The following is a 16,569-nucleotide window of genomic DNA, read 5'->3' on the forward strand; positions in this document are numbered from 1 at the left end:
TTATTATTATGATTATTATGATTATTATGATTATTACAAAGTTATTTATATAAAATCCTACAGAGTGGCCTTGGACTACTACCTATATTTAATTTTAAATCTAAAACAGATCGAAATAATTTAAAATACCACTTTACCATTTTCTTTTTTTATTTTATTTTCTGAAATTCCTGATAATTAATTTAACTAAATTAATAATGCTATATGAACACAAGATCTTACATACTTTTACAGCCCGCCAAATAAAAAATATTTAGAGTAATCGTGCATTTGTTTATCATTGATTATTTTTTTTAATTCATATTGTATTTGTTTCACTCAACACTGTGTAATGAGAGAGTTCTTTTTTATGCATTAAAACATTTTTATTATCTTGCATTCTATTAAGCATTTTATACTGTTAAAGATTAAATATTAACTTTATATTTTCATTATGTTTACTTTTATATAAACATATAAATTATTGTAGAATATTGTAAAAGAAAGAAAAAAAAGAAAAAGGAGAGAAATTAAAATATTATTTCTAAGGCCACCCAGTAGATTATTAATATGTATGACAGTGAGTGATGAAAGAGATATTAAATTGTTAGATCCTCCAATATATATATTTATATATACAAATATAAATATATATGTATAGGTATACATACATATAGAAAAGTATGCAGTGTGTGAAGGCATTTATATGAAAGATAATAGAGACCTGTAAAGGACCATGCTGTTTGCTGCACTCCAACAGTGCACCCGTCCAAGCGTCCAGAAGATCCTTATCATTTTTGGTTAATTATAATCACTTTATTATTTAAACAAAAAAAAGAAAATTAATTTAAAATTATTAGCTTAGATCTTGTAAAATGGAGGGCAGTAAATAGCTTGTAAAACGCAGGATAGAAAAATTATTTAATAATTTTATATATATATAAGAAGCAATGATAGTAATAATTTCGTAATAATAAATATGTTTAAACTGTCTTGTAAATGTTGTATCAATTTATTTCTAAATCCTCTCAAAAGGAATATTTAGTTTACACAAGACATTACTTTTGTGTTTGTTCTGCATATATTTATATATATATCTATATATATATATGTACATATATATCATCTATATGTATGTATATATGTATATTCTGCTAGCAGTGCTGTGTGTAAATCTGCTTCATTTAAGGGGTAATGGCTATACTATGTAAATGTTTTCTTTTTTTCGCATAGTGATTATTATAACTCAACATTTATAAATTTATTAAAAAAGAAAAAAAAAGTAACAAAAAATTTGACACATATAACAGTCAAAACATTAACTTCCACATTCATAAGAAGTATGATGTGTTTAGGAAAAGATATATAAATTTTTCGAAAAAATTATTTATATATATATATATATATAATAAAAAATAAGAGGGTTTGCACTCTTATGTAAATGTGAACATTTTTTTCCTTTCCAAATGCAAATATTTCGTTCGTATAATATTATAATAACATCATAATTCTTATAATAACTTCGAAAAATGTTAATAGAATGGTGGTGGTTATACGTATGAAAATTTAATTGATTTATCATGTTCAGTGTCTGTTAGCAACTGCCTTTGTTTTGTTATTTCAGCCCCATGGACCCATCCGTACCCCCCAAGCACCCAGTAGTGAGGTACGTTGCTGCATACCATAATACCACTATCCATATCCTGATTTTGCATTTGTTATCCTAAACTTGCGTCCAATCTTTAATTTATGAGTTCTTATATGATTTAAATAATGCTTCGAGATCACACAAGCTAATTAATCAAAGTTTCTTTTATATTTTAGGCAGCAATATATATATTCATATTTAATTATGCCTGAGAAAAAAAAATAGGATAAAATTAATGATATATATTTATATATATATACATTTATATAAGATATATAAGTTAAATAGTATATCATGAAACTACTTTTTGCATTTTAATACATAGCCAAAGAGATACATACTAATCATTTAAATTGTGCTACAATTAGTCATTGTTAATTAAAAATTTATGACTTTTATAACAACAATTAAAACCTGATAGAGCGAAAAATACATGTTACAACAGTACGTTCATTATCACAAATTTATATAAAATTAGGCGCATAAAATATATATAATAATATATGCTCGCAACTAACAAATTATTTAAATCAACTTGCTTCAACTAAATATTGTAAATAATTGCTCAAAGTAATTTCATAAATTGTGTTTCAACGTAAAATATATTATTTCAAATAGTGTAATCTGAAAATATTCCTTTAGAAAATACATTCGTATTTTGAATAGACAAAAAGTCATATTATATCTACAATTATATCAAATATGTATTTGTTAAAATTGTAATTCATTTATTGTGAATTGTATACTGTCTTATATGTTGTTATACAACAAGTGCTTCCTTTTTTATCATTTTCTTTTTGCAAATTATGTACATTTACAGTAGTTGTATTATTATTATCATATTCGACATTGCATTTGAAACTGGACGCAATTTTTTTTAAAAGTAAATGTTTAATAAATGATATGTATATGCAATTATTGAAATAGAAGTAGTAAATAAGCGATTTTGAACAACAGTTTTTACCAAATGTAATCATTTTTAATTTTTATACATTTAAACAAAAATGTGACTATCTCTTTAATATTTCTATAGTATCACATAGTTTGAAAAAAATGATGATAAAAGACAATTGTTTTTTTCAATACTTCCATTAAAAAAAGATGATTATATTATTGGATTACTCTAATCAAGAAGAGAAAAAAAAACAAATAATTCAATGAAATAATTAAACATAAATATTTATTTACAAGTGAATTTAACTTATTCAATTCTCTTTTATCATTTATTTATTGTTATATTAAAAAAATAACGTTACAATCGATTACTTATTAGATTGAATTGAACATTTAAAAAAATGTATACAAAATAATCACACACAAGTAATTATCATTCTTACATTCTTTATGAAGGAAATATTTTGGAAAACTGTTACAAAGGGATATTAAATATTTTAATGTTAATTTGAAAAATTAATATGTAAATACATATACTGTATTGAGAGACCTTGTTAAATTTTTAATTGCAATGGCAAGAACCTGCATGTTACTTGCACGTGTATTATTACTCTACAATATATATTTACAAATTTTCGAATTTATATACATTCTCTATTAATAATTCAATAATAGTTTGCTACATATATTATTATATCAGTTTGTAGCATTTTCAATGTTACAAAATAATTCTATTAATCGATACTGTTTTGGTTTCAATTATTGAACGTACTCTAAACAAAAACACAAAAAATAAGAAAAAACCATTTGCGTTTCTAAAATTTAAAATAAAAAAAAAAAACTAAATCATTAAAGTTTGTAATGGTAAGATCTCAATGTATTGTCTATGTAAGATTTATATTGACAATTTATAATAATGATTACATATTTAAAATTATTATCGAAATGCATAATATTTTAATAATTTTTTTTTATTAGAGTTAAGACATTCATTTGTTACAGCGGTGCACCAACCACTAATGATGAACAAGTTAAACCACGCAGTCTACGTTTTACTTGGAGCATGAAAACAACCAGTAGTCGAGATCCAAATGAAATAATGTCGGAAATTCGAAAAGTATGTTATTAAATTAATTAAAATAATGTAGTATATAATGAAATGTTTACATGCACACAAATTTAGTCAAACATAAAAATATATAAATAAATAATTACAATTAATACTAATACTGAGAATAATTTCAGGTATTGGATGCTAATAAATGTCAGTACGAACAACGTGAAAGATTTCTATTATTATGTGCTCATGGAGATGCGGCAACTGACAGTCAAGTACAATGGGAAATAGAAGTCTGCAAACTGCCTCGACTTTCCTTAAATGGTGTAAGATTTAAACGTATATCGGGCACTTCTATTGGTTTTAAAAATATTGCCAGTAAAGTTGCAGACGAGCTTAAACTATGATTATCGGCCACGGGCGCCTTAGCAAACCGCGCCAACCCATAACGCCCTCATGAAGAGTACCATCAGATGGCAGCCTGCGAGGAATTTTATTTTTGTTTCTTCTGGGATTCCGATTCAGAAACAGATAGTCAAGAAATATTTGTTTGACGATTTCTCCATCCCAAAGAAAAAGGCAGAAGACATCTTACGGAGTAGATCATCAATATATTTCCTCTGTGTTGGAGGTATGCTGTTGCGATTCTTGGAAAGAAAGCTTGGAACTGTGATTTGTGATGGCTAATACATTTTGAAATACTCTTGAGTGCCAAATGGAACTAGGTTGGCTCATCATATATAATACTTCAAGAAAGGCTGAACAATTAGCCAACCAACTTATGTGTAAAGCTGGGCATTACACACAAAAATCTCTACATGATTAGTTTTTGAACTTTCTTTCTTTTAGTTTATCTCAAATGGATCTGCATAATTGACAATGAGTGAAAGTATCAGCATTTTGCTTACAGTTTGACCCACACCCTAATCGTGATCTCTCTCTCTCTCTCTCTCTCTCTCTCTCTCTCTCTCTCTTTCTCTTTCTCTTTCTCTTTCTCTCTCTTTTTCTCCTCTCTCTTTCTCTCTTTCTCTCTCTCCTTCCCCTCTTTCTTTCTCTCTCTGGCAGTTTTCAATTTAAGTACATCATAATTCAGTTCTGACAGTATTATTAATATGGCATTGCTCTTCTCTAGATATTGCAGGTGTGTGGCTGCAGTAATATATATATATATGAATATATTTATAAACTTTTTATATTATAATACGCTTTGTAGGTGTCAAATATTATTTTCTTCTTTAATATGTTGTTAGTATAACTCTACTAATATTCTAGAATGAAAATCAGTAATATATTTTTAATGTGCCTAATAAAAAGAATATGAAAAATATGCCTTCTTCCTTCTGAAAAAGGTATTGTTTAAAATAAAAAGGTCATTATAAAACCTTTCGACGAAATATAAAAGGATTTTGGGAACACACATGCGGTACACTTTCAATGTCCAGAGAATTTTTTCACACAATACTATTAAATTAAATTATGTTTCATATTTAAAATGTTATAAGTGGGGTATCTCTGTAAATAATTTATCGAATCTAATAACTCGTGAGAAGAAGAAAAATAAGTATGTAGCGATCTATTAATAAGAAATTATCATCACTATAACCAATTACAGTAAACAAATAATAAATTGAACTATATTTTAACGCTGGGCAAGTGCACAGCCAAACTTTACTTTTCAAACATTTTTATGATGTTTTACTTTTTTATCTATATTATATAAGTTTGAAACTACACAGCACTTTAGATATTAGCAAATTAATTCATAATAATTGCTATTATTAACAACATTTTTATTTTTATCATAAAATATAAATAATATTCGATGCAGTACTACGAAGATAGAAGGAAAAGAGAGCTATATTAACATAATTTAATAATATCACCGAGCGACAAAACTCATGTTTCATGTGAATAATACACAAGCTCTCAATTCTCAAAAAAAGTTGGGATATACCTAGAGACACCTCATTATTATTAATAACAAGATCTGTCATTTCTACGAATGGTTATGATAATATTAAATTTAAGTATTATAATTGGCTACTTATTATTAAATATAGTACTATTTAATATCTTTTATTCACAAAATAATTCACGATCGATGAAGTCAAATTCTAGAAGTTATTCTAAATGTAGAGGCGAATTTAGAGACTTGGTGTAAATAATATAATAACAAAGGTACTAAATTAATCGAATGGGAGAAAAAAACCGCCTCTCATACCAAGAATATTATTAATACAAAACTCGGAAATTCAAGTATCAAACTTTTTATATTTGCCTAAGATTAATGAAGAAGAAGTATGTTATGAAATATAGGCAATGACACTAATAATTTATTTACGTAAATACAACAAATGCAATGATTTTTTCACATTTCTAACACTCGCACTTTTAAAGAGTACGAGTAATTTCAACGTACATAAAATACATATATTATACCACTACATTGGCTGCTGTGTTTTGGTAAGCAGTGTTACAAATTGATATACATAAATGACTGATAGCAACTAAGTATCGACGCCGGCAGTTCTGTATTGAAACATCTCTCTTCGAATGAAAACTTTAAATACGATGAATATACAGAAAAAAAGGGCATCGGGACTTACTCTCTTTACACTTATAATCATACAAGTTCCATTTATCAAAATTATCCTACGAACCAATAATACAAAGGACAGTGTAATATATATATAAATTAAATAAAATATGAGATGTGTTAAATAAATACACGCAGAGAACATACTACATATACACATGAAAAAAACAGTGTTAAGTAAAATGGTGGACGTAATATAAAATGCATCTATCGCAAACACTTCATTATTAGAGAATTAGATCTCAGGATATGATCAAGAATTTTTTCTTTTCTTTTATGTTTTTTTCTTCTTTTTTGTTCTTTTCTCCTTCTTTCATTCTTTCTTTGTTAATTCCGACATTAACGATTAGTATATATTGAGTACAATATTCTCACGTTATTGCGATCACACACGATTAATTCGTCGAAAAATAAAACAAAAATATAATCTATGCGATCGCTATAACAAACTGACAACATATAGAAATATACCTTTATGATAGTATAATTATTATTAATGTTAAACATGTAAGGCTCTTTAATAGCGTTAAATGGTATATCCCTATATTATTAGGAAAATGATTATATAATGTAATCTATACATACATCGCGACCCTCCGGTCGCTTGCTTTAACGAGAATAAATGTATAAATTAATTATTAACGCTTTCATGAAATGAATCTAAGTTTAAGAGCAACAACAACAACAACAACAATAATAATAAAAAAAAAAATAAAAAATAAAACGATATGATTTGAACGTGAAAATTATTAAGAACACACGATTGTATATAGCTGAATGGATGACACTAAAGTTCTTTTTAAATGGTCGTGGTAGCGGAAAAAAGTATTGTGATTTTTTGTATGTAAGTGCCGTGTAACAAACAAACAAAAAATATATCTGCTCCCCAAAAAAAAAACAACCTGTGTTGTCCATGCAGCTGTGTTTAAATTACACCTTGCACGCATGCGCACATGTACACAATGCCTGTGTAACTTTGTGCACCGGCAAGAAAATTATATATTACATGCGTACATATATACAATACATATTATACACACACACACACATTATACACATATACATACATATACACATACGAGAACATGTCAGTCTGTAGATAGGTACATACATAAAGCTTTGCTAAGTGTTTTCTGGTGATCGGTATCTAGCAAACTGTAGCAAAAATGTTTATAATAAAATGGTAACATACATTGTTTCCCAATATTAAGATTTCCTTTGTAAAAATGCCAGCATATATATACACGCATACATACGTTCAGGCTCTTTCTATCCTACTTGTATAAACAAATTTTCTCTTTCTTAAATGAGAATTATATTACATCAAACTTTGCGTTCTAAATGAATGTACTTTTTTAGTATGCAAGAAAACTCTTTTAACATTAGTAAAGTTTTTTACGTATATAGACAAAATAAAAAGAAACAAAAAATATACTACTTGATACGAACAAGTAAGATCGATGAGTTGATATAATATACCTATACATATATTCAGCTTTTTTAATCTTCATAATGTATGTATAACTTAAAACGTGGAGAAATAATTGACGTATTAGAACATAGAGTTCGATAAAAAAATTTTTAAAAACCCTTTATGATTATTATAATAAATTAATTTTCTTTTTAAAAATATATTATTATTATTCTTATTATTATTACTATTATTATTATATTATTATTATTATTATTATTATTATTATTATTATTATTATTATTATACATAATAAAAATTGAAAAGTTCCTCTGAAAGACAACATAATCTTTACCCACGACTTTTCTATTTATAAATACTTATATATATCCTTATATATTTATTTCGAATACAAGATAAATTATTTCTTATCACAGATAATTCTATTTATATAATCTTTTAAACAATATCAGTTTAGGTTGTTTTCTTACCCCGCATAAAACTGTTGAAAATAACGTTTACGTCAGCAATGAATCCGAGCGCGATTTTTAACTAATTTTGACGATCAAAGTTTCATTTAAGAAATAAAGGTTCCAGGGAGAAGAGATAGCTTTTTTTGAATTTGTGAAAAACGTAGATACAAAAGAGCCTAAGAATAAAGTGCGTGTTTAACATGTAACATTTAGCGAGTACTTAGATAGGTAGATAATTGCATTTCATGAAATTTAAATATGCTTGAATATCTCTTCAATAAATCGTTATACATTTTTTGATAAAAAAAAAAAAATTGCGTTTATTATTTTAACAACCTTTACCCATCTAAACACGTTTCATTGACCTTAATATTAATTTCTTTTTTGTTTTGTATGAACTTTTACTATTAATTCATTTTTGCATTTTTACTAGCAATTTTTATGCTGCCAAATATTAGATTAACGATCATTACTCTATTTGATTAATGTTAAATTTATTAAAATATAAAAAAATATTTTTTAAAAAGAAATTAATACTTTACATTTGTTTCACACTGTTGGTATGAAAAGATAAATAAATTTTTTTAAGTTACCGCGCTTTCAAATAGTCTACTATTAACGATACTAAAAAAAAAAATGCACATGTTATCATCGAAGATCTATATTAAAAACATTATTTTACGTGCCTTAAAAAACGGGAATTCTCTATTACCTACAGTCGAAAAAAAGAAATTCACTATCATCAACCCATAATACAAGAATCTACTATGATCAAAGCAGTAAGTAAGGATTCATTTTCCTAGTATAGATAATATATATATATATATATATATATATAGATACTAGCATCGATTAATTAACAATTATTTTAATGCACTAATGCACTTTTCTTATGTTACAGCTAAATGTTACTCTGGAAGTCATCTCTGTGCAGGAGCATTAAAATAATTACATAAAAATAATAAAAATGCTGAAATCAGAACGTTATAATCTTAAATTTTATTGATTAGGTGGATTATTCACTTTATACACATGCGCAACGTTAGGAAAATCATATAAACAATATTTAATAAAAGTACTCTCATAGAGGACAACGTGCCAGTCTAAAGGGGAATTTCGAGGAGGATGGTACATAGATCATATATTCCGAGCTTTTACACAACAATAGACATTTCTACTGATTAATTAACAATTATTTTAATATTTTAATACACTCTCTTTATATTTCAGATTGGTTAAACATATATGTACTAGTATAAGCATTACATACTCTTATTAACATACTTTGAATAGGAAATAATTTTAATATATTTTTTTTTTATGTGTTGCTTTTTAATTAGTATTCTGTTAGGACTAAGAGTGATGTTCTTTAAAAAACGTTCTCGATTAGATTATCTTATATCTTTTCAATTTAATTCGGATGTGGACATCTTCAGGATGCACATCTCTCGCTATACATTCCATTGCAAGTGAAATCCAGCTAAAGACCGCTTACCATAAATACTATAATTGTAATTAGTTTCTTTTAACTTCCTAAGTAATACCATATTTGTATTCCTTTCCTTGATCTCTTCTATCCATTTCATCTATAAAAACTAATTACTTTATAATGTTTTTTTAATAATTTTTCTATATTTACACGTATTAGGAAGCAATGCGAAATTGTTGAAATTTAATTTTCCCACCACTTTTAATACTCTTCCTTATTACACTTATAGTTCTTATTTTATCTATAGCTGTCGCTGAAATCGCACGTTTTATACAGAAACAGCTGATCACATATATGTCATATGTATACCTACTGTAAGTAGATTAGAAAATTCATTTATGCGACTATAATTTTATAAACTTGTAAGTCTTTTAACGTTAAAAACAGTGATATTTTTTCGTTTAACAGTTATCGTTTATGCTAATATTAATATGTCTATGTATAAACGTGCTTGTGGTTTTGTGATATTTCGTCAAATTCAAGATTCAATAGAATATCTTCTCATGCAAACGTCTTATGGAAATCATCATTGGACTCCACCTAAAGGTCGACTTTGACACCAACGTTTTTATTAATATCTAAATTAATATGATTATTTAAAAAAAATAAAATTATATATTATAAAGAATTTTTCTTGAAAAAAAAAAGGAACAATTACAGGATTTTGTTTAATTAGGTCACGTTGATGATGGAGAAACTGATTTTGAAACTGCCTTACGTGAAACAGAAGAAGAAGCTGGATTTGTAGAAAATGATTTAAAAATTTTTCAAGATGTCAAAGTAGAATTAAAATATAATGTTAATGGCATTCCTAAAACTGTTATCTATTGGCTGGCAGAACTCATAAATCCTAATCAATCTGTTAGAATGTCTAGCGAACATCAAGCATATAAATGGTTAAGATTTCAGGAAGCTTGCAATCTTGCTGAATATACGGAGATGCAAAATGCTTTAAAACAATTTAAGGAATATATAGATAAAAACGTAAAAAAGAAGTAGAATGAAGAATAACTAATTTTAGTAACAAGAAGCATTTTCAAATACATATTTCTATCAATAAAAAAATTGATATACAAATACATATTTATTATCAATACTGATTGAATATATATTTGACATTTTCTAGAGTCTGATATGAATATTCTTTATAAATTTATACATCTTATGTTAGACTATTATTATAATATGCATACTGTTATTTTAAATGGTAAATATTATTAGATCTATTATTAAGAAAATTTTACAATTGTAATATATAAGTTATGCTTATATTTTAATAAATCATAACTTTATTAATTATCATTTTCTAAAAGATACAATTTTTCTTCCACGTTAAACATTTAGTAGTTACTTATTTCAAATTTAACGATAATACAAAAGATGTCAAACGGAAGTAGATGGACAGTTGCGCCCTCCCACAAAAAGCACACATTTCTTCGTATTCATTTCCAGTAACATTCAAGATTATGCACATGGTGCATTGATATATTTTTCATTTTAATATTACTGTGTGATTGTGAAAATATATATTTCAAAAATTATATATGATTGACATTAAATTTAGTTTTCGATAAAAAGATGGAAAACTTAACAGTATCGCGTCAAAGTTGTCATAGTTTGGAAGCTTTGGAAAATGAAATTTTAGATAATTTGAAATATTTAAAAATATTATCTACAATTAACCTAAACAATGATGATTTATACATTGCATTACAAAATCAATTATATGTAATACCCTCGAATCCAGAGTGTGAAATAACTTCTGTAAATATTAACAATGAAACGAAAAACAAAATTATTGGGTTAGAATATACTAGCATAACTCAACAAGTGTATTGTGCGTATGAAAATGGTGACTTAATTACAATTAATATAGAATCCGATTTAGAATGTGAACTAGTCAAGCAAATAAATGAAGGCATAGATTGTATGAAACTAAGTCCTGATCATGAAATTCTTACATTAGTAACACCTAAAGATACTGTAATTACTATGGTATCTAGTTTTGATATTATATCAGAGGTATATTAATTATTTTTTATATTATATTTGTATTATTATAATTAAAATTATGTCCTTATATTACAACTGTTTCGTCCAATATATTACAGGTAGATTTACAAGAATCTCATTTTGGGAATAAACAGTTTGTAACAATTGGCTGGGGTAAAAAAGAAACACAGTTTCATGGATCAATAGGTAAAGCTGCAGCGATAATCAAACCAGTAGAAATAAATAAAAATAATTTTGACGATGGATTACCAAGAATAACATGGAGAGGTGATGGTTCCATGTTCGCTGTTAGTTTCATCGGAAAAGAGAAAGGCATTCGTCAATTTAAGGTTTTCAGTAGGGAAGGTATTTTGCAATATACAAGCGAGTTGTTGGATAATATGGAAGAGCCGTTAGCTTGGAAGCCTTCTGGAAATTTGATAGCTACAACGCAGACATTAATTAATAAGCATGTAGTATCTTTTTTTGAAAAGAACGGTTTAAAACACAGAGAATTTTTACTTCCATTTGAAACAAAAACTGTTTCAGTAAGTCAAAATTATTTTTTATTTAAATAGCTTGTGTAAATCTAACAATAATTATGCAAATAATAAATATTATATTTTATTTAGGTAAAAGAAATATTTTGGTCTCCAGATTCCGACATTTTGACTATTTGGTGCAAACAAAATAATTATAATACTACAATATTACAATTATGGACAGAAAAGAATTATCATTGGTATTTAAAACAAACATTCTATTTTTCTAAAGACAACCCACTGTTATATGGTACTTGGAGCTCTAGGACTAACTGCGGGAAAACATTAATTCTACTCACGCCACAAAATGTTTTAACTTATTCATTTCAGCGAACCATTAATCATAGCAAAGGTCAAAGTTTGCAAGACAAAGCAGTAGTTGCTGTTATCGATGGAAATAAAGTTTTATTAACAGGATTTAAAATTGGCATAGTACCACCACCAATGGCACATCAAACTTTAGAACTTTCAGAAACAGTCAATGCAGTAGTCTTTGCACCAAATGTAAAAAGTAATGAATCTTTAATAGATACCAATACCTTCTTTTGTGTTTTAAGCAATAACAAATTGGCGTTTTTTAATTGTACAAATGTAAGTATTATGATGTAAGAATTATATATCATTATAATATTTTATCATATATATTAGACTGTCCCATAAGTTCTTTCCGCGCCACGCTATGTATGACTTCGAGTCGACTATGTTTGTAGACATGCAGGCTTTATCTATTGTCCATTTATGGCATCGATTTCAGTCGTTTTACAGCACTTTCAAAGTACATTTCGTTGGTGACAAAGTCTCTTTTAAAATCTTTTTCTACGCCGTTTAATATGTATAGCCCAAAGAAGCATTTGCGGCATGTTATGTTTCATTGCTTTAAAAAAGATAGTATTGCAAAGGACGTTACAAACGAGATGACAGATGTAGACTTCCTGAGAGATGGAAGAAGGTAATAGAGCAGAACGGTTCATATATAACACAGTAAATCAATCTTAAACAACAAATATCGTCTATTAAAGTCGCATCTAAATAAAAGGAAGGAACTTATGGGACAACCTAATATATATTTTTTTTTCAATAGCCTTTTATATGCATTACTTTTATTATATAGGATTCAAATAATATTGAATATAAGAATATAAGTACATGCGAAATGAACTGGGATGTACCAACATTTGATACTAAAAATGTTATACCTATAATGCAACATTTCTCATGGTTTAAGGAAAATACTATATTAAGTTCTATTTCAATAGATAATCAAAGCATTCTATGTGTGATAAATTTAGATCTTGAAAATAATCAAGTTACTGTAAAGTATGTATGCAAAATTTAACATTTATATTCTATCATAATGTTATATTAAATCGCTTAAATTATTATATGTATGTATTCATTTGTTTATTAGACAAACGCACATTATGGATGCCTTAATCGAACACATAATATGTTCTCCTAATACAGATGAGATATTTCTGATAGCAGAAGGATCTGTTTTAAAATACAAAGATAATGAATTGGATTTCATTGGAATCAAATTACCAAACTTTTCTTCTAAAGTTGATCTAATACATAATGGTACAAGTCATGCAATAATATCTTTATCTCATGGCAATCGTTTATCAATTAATAGTAAAGAAGTTGCAAACAATGTTACTAGTTTCTTTCTACATTCTAAACTGTTACTTCTTACAACTTCGCAACATACACTGATTTGTGTTACTTTGGATGAAGAAGGATTGGAACAATTATCTAAACAAGATTTAACTACTAAACCATGGGAAAATAGTATCTTTCAAAAATCTGTTAATGGTTTGTATTAATTATGATCGAACATTTATTATGATTTTATATACATATATATTTTTATTTTATATGTGTATAATTTAAAAAAATTACAGATGTGAATATAAGAAGAATAGAAAGAGGATCTTTTCTAGTAATAGCTCTTCCAAATAACTCCAAAACTATATTGCAAGCGCCTCGTGGTAATTTGGAATGTATTCAGCCTAGACCGCTATCGCTGTATATTATTGGGGAGCATTTGAAAAAGTGTGAATATTTTTCTGCATTTGATCTCATGAGAAAACAACATATTAATTTGAATTTAATATATGATTACGAACCACAATTATTTTTGAAAAATGCAAAAAAATTTGTTGATGATATCGCAAATCCACAGTGGTTAAGTTTATTTTTAACTGAATTACAAAATGAAGATGTTACCACTACAATATATTCGAATTGTTATTTAAAGTGCAAAAAACAAGACGCATCAGTTGCTCAAAATGAAAATAAGGTTTCAGTGGTTTGCAATTTGCTAAAAAGCATCTTGGAGGAAAAACACAATGCAGATTATTTTATACAACCAATATTAGTTAGTTTAGTTAAAAATCGTGATCAACAAGGTTTGGAAGGTGCACTTAAAAAGTTGAAAGAAATAAAGTCATTGGAGTTTAAAAAATTTTCGCACACAATATCGTCCGAAGATGCATTGAAATATTTATTATACTTGGTAGATGTAAACGTTCTATTTGATACAGCTTTAGGCATGTACGATTTTGAATTGACAATGTTCATTGCAACAAAGTCACAAAAAGATCCTAAAGAATATATACCATTTTTAAATAATTTAAAGATACTCGAGGAGAATTTTATGAAATATTCTATTGACATATATCTCAAACGATACGAATCGGCTTTGAATCATATATCAAAAGATACAGAAAAGTTTGATGAATGTTTAAATCTCATACGAGACCACAATATGTATAAAAACGGTTTGAAGATATTTAAAAAAGATAGCAAAGAATATAAAGAAGTTGCACGAATTTACGGTGATTATCTTTTAAGTAAAAATAAATTAAAAGAAGCAGCGATAATGTTTCACAAGGCTAATGATTATAATAATGCATTAAATACATATAAATTAGCCGGTTGTTGGCAGGAAGCAATTATGGTTTCAACTTTGCTACATTTATGGTAGATATATAGAATTACTTAAATTTTGTATTCTTTTTATTCTGATATATTCTCACATTGACTGCTTTATAAAAATTATTACTTAGTCCTACTGAATCATCTGCATTATACGAGGAACTTAAAACAAGATTATGTCAAGATAAAAGATATTTAGAAGCAGCCCAAATATCCGCACTATATATAAAGGACTTTGAAAAAGTTATTACAACACTATGCGAAGGCAAATATTGGAAGGATGCTTTAAGAATTGCAACAGATGTCAATCGTTCAGATTTAATTGGTATATAACACTTAACAATAGAACTACTTTTTATACACAATGATTTTATTAAATAATAATATATTACATTTTAATTTTAAATAACATTTTTTTACATAGAAACACATATTAAGCCTGGCATACAAGAACATGTTGATTATATTACGGCACAAATTATTAAGAATAAAGAAGATTTGGAGAAATATAAAAATCGACTTACAGTAGTAAGAACAGAAATGACAAATAGACAAACACAAGTTTATCACGATACATTAAATGATAATATTTTAATGTCAAATAAAGGATTTAACGATTTTCTCAGTGATACTAGTAGTGTTACAAATTCTATAACGAGTCATGGATCAAGAACTTCTACAACATCTAAGTAAATAAAATAAAAAATGTATAAATTAGATTGGTCGATAAATCAATGCCGTTTATGTAATTTATTTACTTAGAAAAAGCCGCATAGACTTAATGGCCAACCAAATATACATATACATATAAATATATATATAAACATCATTTTCTATCACTTAATCGATACGATAATATTCCAAATTGCATAACTTTTTTTAGGAGAAGTTACAGATCAAGTAAAAATCGTAGGAAGCAAGAAAGAAAGCTCTTAAGTATGAAAGAAGGAAGTATGTTCGAAGATTTAGGAATAATGCGAGCATTACATGAAATTATCACCAAAACATATAAGCAAAAAGGTTTGTGTGTATTAATCTGACATAGCAATAATTAAACATGCTATTAATCATACAATTTTCATGCAGGTGAAGTGGATTTATTAACGCAAATGTTATTACATTTTAATTGTGACGAAGTTGCTGAAGAATTACAAGATAGTATGAAAAATTTTTTAGCTATTATAGAAAGCAGTAAATCTAAAATTTGGGATAAATCAGCACCTATAAGTCTTTCGCTCTATGAAGCAGTAAGTTTCATATATTAATATTATTTATGATTAATATTTAATTGATTGTATATTTTTAGGATTCAATTGATAACGGTGTATCAAAAAAATCTCAAGAAACCTTTGTACCGCAGAAATTAGTTGGTAAGTTTCTATTAACAGTTCCATGCTTCTTAAAATAATTAGTTGGAAATCAATTTAAAAAATTATTTTAATTATTCTATAGAATCACGCATAATGTATCCACCAGAAGAACCTATATCTACAAAAAACCTATATATTTTTTCTAACTAATATTAAATAAAATATTATAAACCTATAATAT

The 16,569-nt window shown here is 26.6% G+C and overlaps 3 protein-coding genes across 18 annotated transcripts in view; all 3 read left to right on the forward strand.

The window, feature by feature from the left end:
• The window catches only part of LOC106786758 (serine/threonine-protein kinase MARK2-like), a 61,833-nt gene extending 54,453 nt beyond the window's left edge, over positions 1–7,380 (forward strand). For 12 of the 16 annotated variants that reach the window (XM_014748502.1, XM_014748486.1, XM_014748491.1 and 9 more), the window contains 3 exons: positions 1,604–1,645; positions 3,524–3,638; positions 3,767–7,380. In XM_014748502.1, the coding sequence (XP_014603988.1) occupies positions 1,604–1,645; positions 3,524–3,638; positions 3,767–3,985 (376 nt within the window). In that variant the 3' untranslated portion in view covers positions 3,986–7,380. The remainder of the gene's footprint in view (positions 1–1,603; positions 1,646–3,523; positions 3,639–3,766) is intronic. The other 4 variants (XM_014748494.1, XM_014748495.1, XM_014748504.1 and 1 more) reach the window with 1 other exon arrangement.
• Positions 7,381–9,793: 2,413 nt separating this feature from the next.
• On the forward strand, positions 9,794–10,849 carry LOC106786781 (bis(5'-nucleosyl)-tetraphosphatase [asymmetrical]). Its single transcript, XM_014748542.1, has 3 exons — positions 9,794–9,861; positions 9,956–10,093; positions 10,224–10,849. The coding sequence occupies exons 1-3, from the start codon at positions 9,849–9,851 to the stop codon at positions 10,544–10,546; spliced, it is 474 nt and encodes a 157-aa protein (XP_014604028.1). The 5' UTR covers positions 9,794–9,848; the 3' UTR covers positions 10,547–10,849.
• Positions 10,850–10,906: 57 nt separating this feature from the next.
• Positions 10,907–16,559, forward strand: LOC106786780 (putative elongator complex protein 1). The gene is made up of 12 exons (XM_014748541.1): positions 10,907–11,569; positions 11,659–12,087; positions 12,172–12,672; positions 13,193–13,398; positions 13,490–13,893; positions 13,983–15,063; positions 15,150–15,343; positions 15,443–15,707; positions 15,902–16,038; positions 16,105–16,265; positions 16,325–16,388; positions 16,471–16,559. The coding sequence occupies exons 1-12, from the start codon at positions 11,126–11,128 to the stop codon at positions 16,536–16,538; spliced, it is 3,954 nt and encodes a 1,317-aa protein (XP_014604027.1). The 5' UTR covers positions 10,907–11,125; the 3' UTR covers positions 16,539–16,559.
• The last annotated feature ends 10 nt before the right edge of the window (positions 16,560–16,569 follow it).

This window comes from Polistes canadensis, unplaced genomic scaffold (assembly GCF_001313835.1).
Source record: "Polistes canadensis isolate GaletaPanama2010 unplaced genomic scaffold, ASM131383v1 scaffold_81, whole genome shotgun sequence".
Lineage (NCBI taxonomy): Eukaryota > Metazoa > Arthropoda > Insecta > Hymenoptera > Vespidae > Polistes > Polistes canadensis.

Excerpts from the sequence above, each read along its gene's own strand:
- LOC106786781 (XM_014748542.1), top strand. Across the intron at positions 10,094-10,223 it reads TCATTGGACTCCACCTAAAG|GTCACGTTGATGATGGAGAA; the intron begins GTCGACTTTGAC and ends TTGTTTAATTAG.
- LOC106786780 (XM_014748541.1), top strand. The coding sequence starts at position 11,126 with ATGGAAAACTTAACAGTATCGCGTCAAAGTTGTCATAGTTTGGAAGCT. Across the intron at positions 13,399-13,489 it reads AATAATCAAGTTACTGTAAA|ACAAACGCACATTATGGATG; the intron begins GTATGTATGCAA and ends TTTGTTTATTAG. Across the intron at positions 16,389-16,470 it reads TGTACCGCAGAAATTAGTTG|AATCACGCATAATGTATCCA; the intron begins GTAAGTTTCTAT and ends ATTATTCTATAG.